This window comes from Mastacembelus armatus, chromosome 13, assembly GCF_900324485.2.
Source record: "Mastacembelus armatus chromosome 13, fMasArm1.2, whole genome shotgun sequence".
NCBI classification, from domain to species: domain Eukaryota; kingdom Metazoa; phylum Chordata; class Actinopteri; order Synbranchiformes; family Mastacembelidae; genus Mastacembelus; species Mastacembelus armatus.
In genome coordinates this window covers 26,759,093-26,775,831 of record NC_046645.1, presented here as the reverse complement: position 1 = coordinate 26,775,831, position 16,739 = coordinate 26,759,093, and the positions used below count along the sequence as shown (strand labels likewise).

At 40.5% G+C, this 16,739-nt stretch overlaps 1 protein-coding gene across 1 annotated transcript; it reads right to left on the bottom strand.

Moving 5' to 3' along the window:
• Positions 1-791: 791 nt before the first annotated feature.
• LOC113135097 (phospholipid transfer protein-like) lies at positions 792-12,512 on the bottom strand. Its single transcript, XM_026314749.1, has 22 exons — positions 12,494-12,512; positions 12,227-12,350; positions 11,907-11,994; positions 11,604-11,732; positions 11,047-11,199; positions 10,858-10,909; positions 10,089-10,253; positions 9,814-9,981; positions 9,560-9,610; positions 6,836-7,003; positions 6,339-6,406; positions 6,218-6,257; positions 6,074-6,125; positions 5,895-5,971; positions 5,696-5,762; positions 5,646-5,650; positions 2,307-2,474; positions 1,812-1,879; positions 1,691-1,730; positions 1,541-1,592; positions 1,362-1,438; positions 792-1,229 (listed from the first exon to the last, which is right to left on the bottom strand). Exons 2-22 carry the CDS (start codon positions 12,336-12,338, stop codon positions 1,155-1,157), a joined length of 1,875 nt encoding a protein of 624 aa, XP_026170534.1. The 5' UTR covers positions 12,339-12,350; positions 12,494-12,512; the 3' UTR covers positions 792-1,154.
• Between the last annotated feature and the right edge of the window lie 4,227 nt (positions 12,513-16,739).

Genomic DNA, 16,739 nt, shown 5'->3' with positions numbered 1-16,739 from the left:
ATCGCTGATGTGCAGTTACTGGTCCCACCAACCTGCAGTGTCTATTTGTTGTTTATTGTTGCTCTATCCACTCACCCCAACCGGTCAAGGCAGATGGCTGCCCAAACTGAGCCCGGTTCTGCTGGAGGTTTTTTCTTCCGTTAAAGGGAGTTTTTTCCTCTCCACTGTCGCCAAGTGCTTGCTCATAAGGGAATTGTTGGGTTTTTAGTTTTAGTTTTTGTAAAGTGCCTTGAGATGATTTGTATTGTGATTTGGTGCTATACAAATAAAATTGAATTGAATTGAATTGAATTGAATTGAATTGATAAAACAGGTCATCTTTTACAGTCGTGTCAACTACTGTAATATCATCTCGTCCAGCTTGACCCTGAAAAATTAAATGTGGATCAAACATTACTTTGATTTCATTATCTATTGTTCCACTGGGTCTGTGTCACCGGTTTAAAACATTTTTAAGACATAACGCATTACATGGTCATGTACCTCTGTATTTGTAAATGTAGAAGAAAATTAATGAGTTAGTACTATGGTTAGTACTGCAGTAACTGCAGTTAGTACTGTTCCTAGATTACCTCTGTGCAGAGGATTGTGGGTAGGACTCCAACGTTTCAGAGGTAACAGTGGTGCATGATGGGAATAGCAGCTTTAAATTGTGTCACAGTTTCACATTAACTTTAATCTACTGTATGGACAAATTAGTTTTCTTACTGATAATGGGATTCTGTTTTTCAAACTGTGTTCTTATTTGTTCTTTATCGTCATGTGTCACCTACATTTCAGATGAGACTCAGTGATGCCGAAGCCTTTTATTGCAGTGGAAAGAATCAGAAAAACAGGCTGCAAGGTTGTAAAGGGTGACAGTTCAATCCAGTACTGGAACTTGTGACAGAATTTTTACTGGGGAGCATTGTGGATCAGTGGTATCACTCTGTCCCTTCCCACCCTATGTTCTGATCTGTTCTGATGTTCTGTTCATGATCTGTTCAGGGGGGACCTGCCTCTCACCCACTGCATGCTAGGATTGGTTGCAGCCCCCCGACCCTGGATAACAGGAATAAGCCATAGATAATAGATACTGAACTTCAACTGGTACAATGTGAACAATCAAATACTTTTAGAAGCAGAGAGATGCTCGTCAGATTCATAGCTGTTGTTTATCTGCCAAAATCTCTGATGTTTCTCCTCCCAGCTGGAGTGAAGGTTAGGTCTCCTCCGACTAGGACGAAGCCCTGCACACATCACATGGGTGTGAAGTGCCAGAGAACAGTTAATCAAACAGGTCAACATACTGCTTCCATTTTCTCTTCTCAGCTATTCTGCATCCACGTTTTCTAATCTAGTTTAAGTGTGAACAGACTCACATCATGGTACTTAATCAGCCCCTGAGTGAAGATCACTCCTTCGGGCAGAGGAAGCACTACTCCCTCAGAAAACCAACCTGCAGACAGACAGAAGATCATAATCACTTTCACTGCACTAATCTAACAGTGAAAAGTTAGCAATAATCAACGTGCACTGGAATACAGTCATTGCTGCTTACTGGCCAGGAAGTCAGAGATCCTGTCTGTCAGGAGGCTGTTCAGAGGTTTCACCTGTTCAACATCATCATTATTATTATTATTATTATTATTATTATTATTATTATTATTATTGTCTTATTATTATTATTATAACAGGACACGTTTCTTACCATAATGTCTCTTATGACATTTCTGGTGACAACTGCACAGCTGAACAAAAATATGTTTTAGGGTGAATCACATATATGTGTGTGTATGGTAGTGTGGTTGTGTCGGTGTATGAGTGTATACCTGATGTCATTATAAGGAAGAGTCAGACGATTTCCCTGAATATCAACCTTCACATTACTGTTACAGGTCTGCGGGACAAGAGAAACAGGTAATAAATATGTCTTTCCCTTCCACACTAAACCAGCTCTTCAAATCCACAGTTGCACTCTCCCTGCTCAGACTGTGGTTTATCACTTTTAATTAATGGTATATTTTATTCTGCTTTGAACTCTGCACCTTTTTACCTTCTGTGTTTTTTATTGTCAATTCTTCTGTTGTTTTATTTTTTAATTTTCTTTATTGGAATTTAAGATCGTTTCTGATTTCTCTGAAACATGTTGAGTTAGGTTTGTATTTGAAAATGTGTTATGAAAGTAAGCTTGTGCTGTATAAATGTTTCTGATGTATCACTGCATATTTTACTTAACGTTGAAATCCACAGATTACACTTTTACCATAAAGTACTTACATATGCATACATATCTGTGCACGTGTATTGTTGTGTGTCTGTCTTACCGCAGACACTGAGGTAATGACATGTGGTTCCCTGTTCTGTGGTGCTGATAATACTTGGACACGGACTCTCAGGTCAATGGTCAGGCCATGGCTCTCAGTAAGTGCAATTCTGGGTGTCTCAGTAAGTTTCACTTCAGCAACAAGAGGAGCATTTAGACGCCATGGCTCCTATGAAACAGACCATCAGTTATTGTAAATAGACACAGTTGCGAATCACAGTTGTTGAAAACCATAGCTCTCAGCAGTGATGAATTTATGAGTTTCTTTACAAATAAAATCACAACTATTAGAGATAAAATTCAGCAGATGCTTCCTATACCTGCAATAAATGAATCTTTTACTACAGTAGCTCTTGAATCATCTGTAGGACCTCAGTTATGTTTAGACTGCTTCTCTCCTATAGATCTCTCTGAATTTACATCAGTAGTTGCTTCATCGAAATCATCAACGTGTCTCTTGGACCCCATCCCGACTAGACTGCTTAAAGGCACCCTGCCATTAATGAACTCATCTTTATTGGACTTGGTAAATTTATCTCTAGTATCAGGCTACGTACCACAGGCCTTTAAGACTGCAGTAATCAAACCTTTACTCAAAAAGCCTAGTCTTGATCCAGGAGTCTTGGCTAATTATAGACCAATATCCAACCTGCCATTTATTTCTAAAATCATAGAAAAGGCTGTTGCTAAGCAGCTATCAGACCACTTACACAGGAATGAACTATTTGAAGATTTCCAATCAGGATTTAGAGCACATCATAGTACAGAAACAGCACTGTTGAAAGTTACCAACGATCTTCTCTTAGCCTCAGATAATGGACTTGTTTCGATACTTGTCCTCCTAGACCTTAGTGCAGCATTCGACACCATTGACCACAACATCTTATTACAGAGACTGGAGCATGTGATTGGTATCAGAGGAACAGCGTTAAAGTGGTTCCAATCCTATTTATCGGACAGATTCCAGTTTGTTCATGTCCATGATGAAGCTTCCACACGAACAAAAGTTAGTTATGGAGTTCCACAAGGTTCTGTGCTAGGACCGATTCTGTTCACCCTGTACATGCTTCCTTTAGGATATGTCATTAGGAAGCACTCTATTAATTACCACTGCTATGCAGATGACACTCAGTTATATCTATCTATTAAACCTGTTAACACAAACCAGTTAACCAGACTTCAAGCCTGTCTAACTGACATAAAGGCCTGGATGACCAGTAACTTTTTACTTTTAAACTCGGAGAAAACAGAAGTCATTATATTTAGGCCAAAAAATCTCAGAAATAACTTTTCTCAAATTATAGCTACTCTAGATGGCATAACCCTGGCCTCTAGCACTACTGTAAAAAACCTTGGAGTTATTTTTGACCAGGACATGTCCTTTAACTCACACATAAAACAAATCTCTAGAACTGCATTCTTTCACCAGCGCAACATTTCCAAAATTAGGAACATCCTGTCTCAAAATGATGCAGAAAAACTAGTCCATGCATTTGTTACCTCAAGGCTAGATTACTGTAACTCATTACTATCTGGATGTCCCAATATCTCCATAGAAAGCCTCCAATTAATCCAGAATGCCGCAGCCAGAGTCCTGACAGGAACTAGCAAGAGAGATCATATTTCTCCTATATTGGCTTCTCTTCATTGGCTCCCTGTAAAATATAGAATAGAATTTAAAATCCTTCTTCTCACATACAAATCCCTTCATAATCAAGCTCCTTCATACCTCAAAAACCTCATAGTACCATATTATCCCAATAGACCACTTCGCTCTCAGAGTGCAGGTCTACTTGTGGTTCCCAGAGTTTCCAAAAGCAGAATGGGAGGCAGAGCCTTTAGTTATCAAGCTCCTCTCCTATGGAACCAGCTCCCAGCCTGGGTTCAGGAGGCAGACACTCTCTGTACTTTTAAGGCTAGACTTAAAACCTTCCTCTTTGACAAAGCATATAGTTAGGGCTGGCTTCAGACAACCCTGAACCATCCCTTAGTTATGCTGCTATAGGCCTAGACTGCCCGAGGACCATCGGTGCACTGAGCTCCCCAAACCCTAACCCCCCCCCCTTTTCCCTTCCCCTCCCCTCTCTTCATCTCCTCCCACCTCATGTATATTCCACCATTGAATGTTACTAACCTTGTTCTCTCTCTCTCCCCTAGTTTGTGCTCTCTCCCTCTCTCTCTGTTCTCTCTGTACCTTCTGCAGGTGTCCCTGGTCCTGGAGCTGTATATCGCTGATGTGCAGTTACTGGTCCCACCAACCTGCAGTGTCTATTTGTTGTTTATTGTTGCTCTATCCACTCACCCCAACCGGTCAAGGCAGATGGCTGCCCAAACTGAGCCCGGTTCTGCTGGAGGTTTTTTCTTCCGTTAAAGGGAGTTTTTCCTCTCCACTGTCGCCAAGTGCTTGCTCATAAGGGAATTGTTGGGTTTTTAGTTTTAGTTTTTGTAAAGTGCCTTGAGATGATTTGTATTGTGATTTGGTGCTATACAAATAAAATTGAATTGAATTGAATTGAATTGAATTGAATTGATAAAACAGGTTATCTTTTACAGTCGTGTCAACTACTGTAATATCATCTCGTCCAGCTTGACCCTGAAAAATTAAATGTGGCTCAAACATTACTTTGATTTCATTATCTATTGTTCCACTGGGTCTGTGTCACCGGTTTAAAACATTTTTTAAGACATAACGCATTACATGGTCATGTACCTCTGTATTTGTAAATGTAGAAGAAAATTAATGAGTTAGTACTATGGTTAGTACTGCAGTAACTGCAGTTAGTACTGTTCCTAGATTACCTCTGTGCAGAGGATTGTGGGTAGGACTCCAACGTTTCAGAGGTAACAGTGGTGCATGATGGGAATAGCAGCTTTAAATTGTGTCACAGTTTCACATTAACTTTAATCTACTGTATGGACAAATTAGTTTTCTTACTGATAATGGGATTCTGTTTTTCAAACTGTGTTCTTATTTGTTCTTTATCGTCATGTGTCACCTACATTTCAGATGAGACTCAGTGATGCCGAAGCCTTTTATTGCAGTGGAAAGAATCAGAAAAACAGGCTGCAAGGTTGTAAAGGGTGACAGTTCAATCCAGTACTGGAACTTGTGACAGAATTTTTACTGGGGAGCATTGTGGATCAGTGGTATCACTCTGTCCCTTCCCACCCTATGTTCTGATCTGTTCTGATGTTCTGTTCATGATCTGTTCAGGGGGGACCTGCCTCTCACCCACTGCATGCTAGGATTGGTTGCAGCCCCCCCGACCCTGGATAGCAGGAATAAGCCATAGATAATAGATACTGAACTTCAACTGGTACAATGTGAACAATCAAATACTTTTAGAAGCAGAGAGATGCTCGTCAGATTCATAGCTGTTGTTTATCTGCCAAAATCTCTGATGTTTCTCCTCCCAGCTGGAGTGAAGGTTAGGTCTCCTCCGACTAGGACGAAGCCCTGCACACATCACATGGGTGTGAAGTGCCAGAGAACAGTTAATCAAACAGGTCAACATACTGCTTCCATTTTCTCTTCTCAGCTATTCTGCATCCACGTTTTCTAATCTAGTTTAAGTGTGAACAGACTCACATCATGGTACTTAATCAGCCCCTGAGTGAAGATCACTCCTTCGGGCAGAGGAAGCACTACTCCCTCAGAAAACCAACCTGCAGACAGACAGAAGATCATAATCACTTTCACTGCACTAATCTAACAGTGAAAAGTTAGCAATAATCAACGTGCACTGGAATACAGTCATTGCTGCTTACTGGCCAGGAAGTCAGAGATCCTGTCTGTCAGGAGGCTGTTCAGAGGTTTCACCTGTTCAACATCATCATCATTATTATTATTATTATTATTATTATTATTATTATTGTCTTATTATTATTATTATAACAGGACACGTTTCTTACCATAATGTCTCTTATGACATTTCTGGTGACAACTGCACAGCTGAACAAAAATATGTTTTAGGGTGAATCACATATATGTGTGTGTATGGTAGTGTGGTTGTGTCGGTGTATGAGTGTATACCTGATGTCATTATAAGGAAGAGTCAGACGATTTCCCTGAATATCAACCTTCACATTACTGTTACAGGTCTGCGGGACAAGAGAAACAGGTAATAAATATGTCTTTCCCTTCCACACTAAACCAGCTCTTCAAATCCACAGTTGCACTCTCCCTGCTCAGACTGTGGTTTATCACTTTTAATTAATGGTATATTTTATTCTGCTTTGAACTCTGCACCTTTTTACCTTCTGTGTTTTTTATTGTGTCAATTCTTCTGTTGTTTTATTTTTTAATTTTCTTTATTGGAATTTAAGATCGTTTCTGATTTCTCTGAAACATGTTGAGTTAGGTTTGTATTTGAAAATGTGTTATGAAAGTAAGCTTGTGCTGTATAAATGTTTCTGATGTATCATTGCATATTTTACTTAACGTTGAAATCCACAGATTACACTTTTACCATAAAGTACTTACATATGCATACATATCTGTGCACATGTATTGTTGTGTGTCTATCTTACCGCAGACACTGAGGTAATGACATGTGGTTCCCTGTTCAGTGGTGCTGATAATACTTGGACACGGACTCTCAGGTCAATGGTCAGGCCATGGCTCTCAGTAAGTGCAATTCTGGGTGTCTCAGTAAGTTTCACTTCAGCAACAAGAGGAGCATTTAGACGCCATGGCTCCTATGAAACAGACCATCAGTTATTGTAAATAGACACAGTTGCGAATCACAGTTGTTGAAAACCATAGCTCTCAGCAGTGATGAATTTATGAGTTTCTTTACAAATAAAATCACAACTATTAGAGATAAAATTCAGCAGATGCTTCCTATACCTGCAATAAATGAATCTTTTACTACAGTAGCTCTTGAATCATCTGTAGGACCTCAGTTATGTTTAGACTGCTTCTCTCCTATAGATCTCTCTGAATTTACATCAGTAGTTGCTTCATCGAAATCATCAACGTGTCTCTTGGACCCCATCCCGACTAGACTGCTTAAAGGCACCCTGCCATTAATGAACTCATCTTTATTGGACTTGGTAAATTTATCTCTAGTATCAGGCTACGTACCACAGGCCTTTAAGACTGCAGTAATCAAACCTTTACTCAAAAAGCCTAGTCTTGATCCAGGTGTCTTGGCTAATTATAGACCAATATCCAACCTGCCATTTATTTCTAAAATCCTAGAAAAAGCTGTTGCTAAGCAGCTATCAGACCACTTACACAGGAATGAACTATTTGAAGATTTCCAATCAGGATTTAGAGCACATCATAGTACAGAAACAGCACTGTTGAAAGTTACCAACGATCTTCTCTTAGCCTCAGATAATGGACTTGTTTCGATACTTGTCCTCCTAGACCTTAGTGCAGCATTCGACACCATTGACCACAACATCTTATTACAGAGACTGGAGCATGTGATTGGTATCAGAGGAACAGCGTTAAAGTGGTTCCAATCCTATTTATCGGACAGATTCCAGTTTGTTCATGTCCATGATGAAGCTTCCACACGAACAAAAGTTAGTTATGGAGTTCCACAAGGTTCTGTGCTAGGACCGATTCTGTTCACCCTGTACATGCTTCCTTTAGGATATATCATTAGGAAGCACTCTATTAATTACCACTGCTATGCGGATGACACTCAGTTATATCTATCTATTAAACCTGTTAACACAAACCAGTTAACCAGACTTCAAGCCTGTCTAACTGACATAAAGGCCTGGATGACCAGTAACTTTTTACTTTTAAACTCGGAGAAAACAGAAGTCATTATATTTGGGCCTAAAAATCTCAGAAATAACTTTTCTAAAATTATAGCTACTCTAGATGGCATTGCCCTGGCCTCCAGCACTACTGTAAAAAACCTTGGAGTTATTTTTGACCAGGACTTGTCCTTTAACTCACACATAAAACAAATTTCTAGAACTGCATTCTTTCACCTGCGCAACATTTCCAAAATTAGGAACATCCTGTCTCAAAATGATGCAGAAAAACTAGTCCATGCATTTGTTTCCTCAAGGCTAGATTACTGTAACTCATTACTATCTGGATGTCCTAATATCTTAATAAAAAGCCTCCAATTAATCCAGAATGCCGCAGCCAGAGTCCTGACAGGAACTAGCAAGAGAGATCATATTTCTCCTATATTGGCTTCTCTTCATTGGCTCCCTGTAAAATATAGAATAGAATTTAAAATCCTTCTTCTCACATACAAATCGGTACATAATCAAGCTCCTTCATACCTTAAAGACCTCATAGTACCATATTATCCCAATAGACCACTTCGCTCTCAGAGTGCAGGCCTACTTGTGGTTCCCAGAGTTCTCAAAAGCAGAATGGGAGGCAGAGCCTTTAGCTATCAAGCTCCTCTCCTGTGGAACCAGCTCTCAGGCTGGGTTCAGGAGGCAGACACTCCCCCCCCCCCCCCTTCTCTCCCACCTCATGTATATTCCACCATTGAATGTTACTAAGCTTGTGCTCTCTCTCTCCCCTAGTTTGTGCTCTCTCCCTCCCTCTCTCTCTCTCTCTCTCTCTCTCTGTACCTTCTGCAGGTGTCCCTGGTCCTGGAGCTGTTTATCGCTGATGTACAGTTACTGGCCCCACCAACTTGCAGTGTCTATTTGTTGTTTATTGTTGCTGTTCTTTTCTCTCTGCTCTATCCACTCACCCCAACCGTTCGAGGCAGATGGCCGCCCAAACTGAGCCCGGTTCTGCCGGAGGTTTTTTTCTTCCGTTAAAGGGAGTTTTTTCCTCTCCACTGTCACCAAGTGCTTGCTCATAAGGGAATTGTTGGGTTTTTAGTTTTTAGTTTTAGTTTTTGTAAAGTGCCTTGAGATGATTTGTATTGTGATTTGGCGCTATACAAATAAAATTGGAATTGGAATTGGAACCAGAGTAGCAGCTTTACCACACAACTGTCTGAGCTACTGCTTTCGGTATGTACAAACAGAGAACCTGATTTTGTTAAAGAATTTAGTTTTGTTCTTAAATCCTCACTGTTTGTGTCAAAGAAACACTCAAAGACATTGTTTTCATGTGTTAGAGTGAGTGTTTATACCTGTTTTATTCTAAAGCCTGTACCTCACACAAGAAGACCTGTTTAAAAAATGATCATTTGCTTTCTCTTCTTGTGTCTTGTCTGTAATGACTGAGAAAGTCTGGTTGATGATACACTTCTAGACAAGTCTGTAATTGTTTTTGTCTTTTTTTCCCATCTCTTGTTTTGTAGTTTCACTTACCGTAAAAAATTGGCGAAACCTTAGAAGGACTTTTGTTGATCTTGAAGTCACCTGGAATGAAGGAGAGAGGAGTTCACCTTTACAGTAAACAATCTTCAGATACAAATCCAAAGCTCTGCTGTGAGCTTGTGTTTGTTTACAGGAACAAGGAAGAAATTCCATTTTAACTCTAAATAACAATATAGATTACATATAAAAATGTTTACATTTGCTCAAATGCATTATTAAAACTCTTAGGTGTTTCATTTCCCCACCGTTTCAAATTTCTTCTCCAAGGTTCCAGCGTTGTAGAAGGACATGGCCGCGCTGTTGAAGAAAATTTCAGAAAAGCCGAAATAAATCATGCGGTGGCTTTCACGGAAAACTGGCTTCATGCCGTTATTTACTTGTGAAGTGACATCCCCCTGACGATAAAACAAACCCTGACAAACACACACAAGAATGTGACTTAGAAGGTGTTCAAATGTTACAATATCCAAAGTAACATGATGGGATTGAACTCCTGGTTGGTAATGAGTCATTTGCTCACACTGAAAGACATGTCGAGGCTGGTGGCTGTCACTTCAACGTTTTTGGTCAGAGAAAACTGAACGTAGATGCCAAAGTCCCGATACACTGGTGCATTCATGACAACTGTGTCCAACATCTGGTTAACTTTGGGCAGGCCAACCCTTTCCACAAAAAAGGAGCAGAACTGCAGACAGACAGGTGACAGGGCTGAACAGGTCTGCATCACTCTACAGTCAGACATGTTAACCACTGGTCTGGATAAATGCTTGGTCCGGGAAAATGAACTGTGTTTCCCTCGACTTTTTTTGTGAAATCATATTTCAGGAAGGTGGTATGTGACAGTGTTTTCAATGGCTGTGTACCAATAAACAGGTTTGTCTGATTATTCTCACACACTACATGCTCAGAAAAATGGATTTTTAGCTACAGACTGCAGACTGTACACCTGTACAGGTATGTGTCTTCATATTTCTGGTCTAAATCAAACTAAATCCCACAGAGGAGGAGAAAAAACTGAAATGAATGAGCCAAAAGTTGAATTAAGAGGTTTTTCATGGCTACATTTTTTTTGATTGCATCTTCTCCTGAGAGCAGACAATCAAATATGTTCAATGGCATTAGAGACCACAAGGAATCCCACACAACACTAGAGCAGCAATCACTGACAGTCCCATACATGGCCTTTAAAACTCTGTTTTCTTTGTAGTGTCGTCAGAAATGCAGATGCACACTTGCTGTTGTTAGGACAGAGGACACAGAAAGATTAAAGAACCATTAAAGAACCAAACCCATTTGTTGAAGAGGTAGCGCAGAGCTTGCTGAATTGTGTTCCATATGAGGCTGAAAACAAAGAACATGCATAATTAACTCATGACCTCTTAGCACTCGGCCTCTTATCCAGATCAACTTCACTTCAGTTTTGCTTTGGATTTGGATTCAACACCTGGTCCAAAAACCAGATGTTTGCTTTGTGTTACCTGAGCGTGCCAGTGGATGTCATGACCAGGTTGTCAGCGCTGACCCGACAGTTTGACATTGCGACATTTAAATGTCCAGCATTTTGTAAAAGCCTCACTTCGATATCAGCATTTATTCCTCCAGCTGCAATAGTGGATGTTCCTGTGTCTTCACTGTGAAATCACACACCACAAATCTGTTACTAAACATTTTAAACATGATGTGTCAAGCTGCAGTAAATCACAGATATTAAAGGTTGTGCAGATATTAATCAGCAGCTATTACACCAGCATTCCTGCTTTCTACATAACTTTAGCTGACAACTGGACCTAGTTCTTTACACATTCCTCTAGAGTCTGATCAATACGCCCTCTGATCAACACACTTTCAATTCAATTTCAATTCAGTTTATTTGTATAGCGCCAAATCACAATACAAATCATCTCAAAGCACTTTAGAAAAAAAACCAATATGCCTCAAGAATGTCCTATTCTCACTTACAGATGATTTGATCATGTTTAGTCTGGTTCTTTCAAGTTGACAGTTGAAAGTTGACAGATGAAGCTTGAGAACTCACAAAACACAGAGGTTGATCTGTCGGTCAAAGGAGGCACTGAAACTGAACCCTTGGATCACAAGTTGGAAGCCCAAGTTCTCCCGGAAACGAAGATCAGAGTCATTGAGAATCAGTTTCGTGATGGTTAGTCTGAGCAGAAGGGAGAGAGAAGCAGTCAGGAACACACAGTCAGACACAGGGGTTCCTAATAAACTGACTAGGTCTGACACAGGGGTTCCGAATGAACCGACTGGGTCCGACACAGGAGTTCCTAATAAATCGACTCTTGTTTCTTGACAGTAATGTGTGGAAGCAGCTTCTTACCTCTGGAGTTTGCACCTGGCAACCTCAAAGTCTGGAAAAGGTGCGTTGACCATATTCTCCTGGATAAAGGCCAGAGCTTGAGCCTTCACTATGAAATCATAGGACAGGTCCCATCAGAAATTTACTACACAGAAACAGTTTTTATTCATCCATTGCCTGCCGACTTTAGCGAGGAGAGGGATCCTGCTATAAAATCTGGTTTCTGTGGCATTGTTGTTCTTAGTGAAGTGGACAGTTTGTTGTTTTCTACTTGGTTTTAGATTCTCAAGTGTTGAGGTGTTGTTCACTGATGGAGCAAAGTGTGGATGTGCAGATCTTACACATGGGCAGCGCTGTGCTGGTTATTCGGATTTTGAGGCCAGCAGGATTGGCGGCAGTGTTGGAGGAAAACAGGGAGATGAGGAAGAAGATGGAGAACACGCAGGAAGTCATCCTGAGGGAAACCTGAAACATAAGACGGAGGAGGATGTTGTCACATTTCTTCTCTTTGTCTCTAACATCATCTGAAAAGTTAACAAAACTTTTAAAGCAAGTTAAAGCAAAGCAGCGACTTCACACTTTAACAGAAGAAGAAGCAGCAATGTTACCTGTGGTTTGCATGTGTGTGGCATCTGCAGCAGCTGACCTCAAGTTCCACAAACCACCTTTATTTATACATGTTTCCTCACATGAAGCTGCAGACATTTGACCATATAAAGGCAGGGTCTGTAATAGTTGTGTTTATCTGATCAGGTAGTTTCACAACGACACAGCTTCAGATTGTGAAATTGTCCAGTCAGTTTAAACTCTGGTAAGCTTCACAGTCACCACATTTCCTCCTGCTGTTCAAAGTTTCCAGGAACACCAAACTGTCAAGCTGAAATCTAATGAAATAGAAATAAAAATAAAATCAAATAAAAAGTTCCGAACATTGGATCTGCAGAGACTAGATGTTCGACTGATGATTGAACATATTTAATGAATTTTACATTTAGGAAACTTCAGCATGCACTGCCAAGATGATCAAAACAAACGAGATTAACGAGGAAAAGAAGCTACGGTTGGAAAACCTGAACCTGTTGTAAGAAATCACTGGGTCCAGAGTGGGCTGCAGCTCTAACCAGATGTTTAATTGACAATAAAATTATTATGTGCATTGACTCAGTGTGAATAATATCTGTGGGCATTTGATCACTAGACAAAACGTTACCCAACACCAGAAACCAAATATATTTCCTCTTAGTGTTTATCTGCTCTGACCATGAATCAACATCACAGCAGCAGAACATTTTTCAGACATTACTTGTCTTTTCTGAGGTGAAAGATCCTGAAAGTGAGGTTGACAGTACAATTTTTCTATCCATCTCCTGCAGCAGCACCTGACTTCGGCTGCAGGTTCAGGTCAGAAGCAGGGGAAGATCTGTAGGGCTCACGTCAAAGAATAAAACATTGTCATCATGACATGATAAAATTTTAGGACACTGTGAGACACTTGTGACTTTTGTTGTGAACATGTCTTGGGACCTGCAGGAGGTCTGCTAACATCAGAGCATGAAGATAAACATTATGGTAAACTTAAGTTAAAAACTAGTCGCAAAGATTTTTATGGCAATATCTTATGCTTCCATCTAAATACTACAGCTACCATGAGACCTTGGCTGCACATCCAGACTAAATGCTAACAACATTATTAATAACAAGGAACGTAAATGTTGAGTACAGATTTATGTTTATCTCAGGACATGAACAGAAACAACATGACAGAAACAAAATATATAAAGCTGTAGTGGAAAAAAAAATATTTAAGGTTTATCTCCACAATCTGTGGGATGATGATGACATTACACATTCAGAAAGCGTATTCCCAAAGTTCCATTCACCACAATGTCTTTATTGAAAAAGCAAGTTTTGCTTAAAGCGTTCAAAAAATGCCATTGACTTTTTAAATTTTTATGAAGCTCATCAATAATCTGAAACAGCTAAAGCAACAAAGCAGTTTCTGAACAGAAATTTAGAAAAATGAGAGGAAGACTTGGAAGAGAAAGAGAGAAATGACAAAGACGAGCACGGAGATGGAGGGACAGGAGGAGGTGATGGCAGAAGACTACTAATGTCACACTATGAAGATGGAAAGACTTACTGCTAACATACTCGTAGTGTGTGTGCTGAGAGCTGGGAAGAAGTGCTCTAGTGAATTCTGATGCTGGGATCTGCCTTTCTGTCTCAATGGAGTCTCCATGAAGACTGAAGAGAGAAGGGAGGAGCGGCAGGAAGACAGATGAAGAGGAGAAGACTGGAAAGACCAAAGTGTGACAGGAAAGAAAAGGAGGAGATGTGATGGGAGGAGAGAGGATGAAGAATTTATGGAGAAAAAGAAGGAAAATGGGAATAAATTGAAAGACACTGAATGTGAAGAAAGAAAACGTAAAACAAAACAATGAATGGAGAAGGTATAAAATTGGAGGATGAGATTTGAGAAAGAGAAGAAGAGCAAAGAAGGAAAAGGAGACAAAAGGTGGACGAAGACAGAAGGGAGAGAGGGATGAAAAGAGGGAACAGGATTGTTAGACAAGCACACAAGGAGGCGAGTCGAGGAAAAGAGGAGAGAAAAATAAAAGAAATGAGCAGTGAATGATAAAGAGAGAAAATGGAAATGAATGGAGATATGAGGCGGAGAGGAAGTGGGGGAAGAAAGAAGAAAAGGAGAAGAGAGAGGAGAAGGAACCCCTTAATCTCTAAAACACAAACTGTGCAGACAAAGCTGCTGGAAACAAAGAAGTAGCATCCATCTGTCCATCCAGCTATACCACTGGTCCTTCCATGACTAGGAGGGTGTTCAAGCTTGTGCTAAATGGGATCAAATGTACCTTGATAAATCATCGTGCAGTGTACTGAGCAGTACAGCAGTACTGAGCAGGTGCCATGGTGAGCCAGCCCCGCTGAGGTCTTTGATAATGTACTGTAGATAATAGATCAGGTCTGTGGTTTTCACTTTCATCTAACTATCCCACTATAGCCAGTCAACAACATGCACTGCACATTCTGTGCATGTGTGAAAACAGGAATGGAAGGTGTTGTTTTTGCAGCAGAAACCTAAATGCTTCACACTGACTTCAGATGATTCCCACTGGAACCACTGGGGATGTAGCTGGACAGGGAAGCACTGGCTGAGGATTTGCACAGTGTGTGGATACCTGTTAGCAACTGTTCCCCTCTGAAGAGATATCAGAGTCACAGTGCGGCTGATTGAAGAGGGCACAGAAGACTTATCACAACCATATCATCTGTTCATTCACCTCCTCTTTGAATGGCTGCTTGCCATGACTGTTTTTCTAGGAGATTTTCCTATTACTCACCCTATGACCTCTACCTGTCCAAGACCAGAACTTGTCTTTGGCTTTCTAAAAACCTCACAAGTCATGTTTGATCAGTTCCCACAGTAAAAAGATGACTGTTCTGGGATTTTCCTGGTGAATCCATTTTGTTGCTGATGACACGAACTGCTGTTTGTTATCACGCAGGCTTTTATGTTGTTTATTTCTCAGCAGCAAATGTGGACGAGGCAGCATGTGATTAATATGAATATGCTTTCAGGGAGACCCCTCATGTCTATTCTGGATCTCATTTGAATGACAGCTGTGCCTCCTACATACATGACAGTGACCACAGATATTACTGCAGACCACAAACAGTGAGAGACAACTGAGAAAGAAACCTCAGATGCCTTCACCTTCACAACACATTACCCATGGAGTTTGTGTATTTATTTACATAAAGGAGGTCTTCAGGAAGCAACGGATGAAGCCTGAAGCTTTCGGGAAGAATGTCTTTGTTTTAGAATATCCAGTAAAAACAGTAAAAATGCAATAGCATGAGAAAAACAATGAATATATTCTTTGACTGGACCAGAAAGTGTCCTTGAATGCACCACACAGACTCCAGCCCACAGCCAACCAGCTCGTTCTGCACCTAGTGAGAGGAAATACCTCTCCACACCAGCAGGGGGAAGTAGTCTGTGTTGGTCTGTCAAAAGGGACAGTGGAAGACCTACACTGCAGACATACAAAGAGTAACCAAAGCAGTGTTTGCTGACCATCTTTACACCACAGACGGTTTATAGCTGCTTCTGATCCAGAACATGTCTGAGAAGAAGCTGCTGTTGGCAGGACTTGGTCTGTGGTTGGGGAAGGAGAAAGGAGGAGGTGAAAAATAAATAGAACATTCTGATTTTCACAGCATATCATCAGTTTTATTTGATTTTGTTTCACTTGAACAAGTAATTTCTGACACACTGGCACCAGGGCTATAAGTTCATGAGGCGTTTGATTTGAAGCCTGTGATCTGTAGCTCAATCCACGTCTCAGTGTTCAAGATACAGTAGGTGGGATATTTGTTCATTGAATGATGTGCAATAATGTGTAACTCTGCATGCCAGCACATGTCAGTAATGTAGGTCAGTCCATGAAATGCCACTGTTGTGTGGGCACACATAAAAACAATGGGTGCTGCAAAGTGTTCCATTATGCGTCATGCTGACGGTGGGTGTTGCTGTTAACAGTAGGTGGGCAATCAAAAAATGTCACCAAATGTTTACCAAAAAAAAAGGCTTGACACACGGCATGCTGCTGATGAAGACTGCACCGACTGAAAATGGTTTAGGTGCTGCTCTCTCTCTGCAGCAATGAATTTATAGCTGAAAATTAGTCATTTAACAGCTGCCCCCTCACCTTTTTATCCATCTCTGTTATTGTGTATGTGTGTCAACAACCAGTATACATGTCGTCTGATACATATGACTCAGACTGGACTTCTAAAATCTCATAAGATCTCCAGTGACTGTCCGGTTCAAGTGGA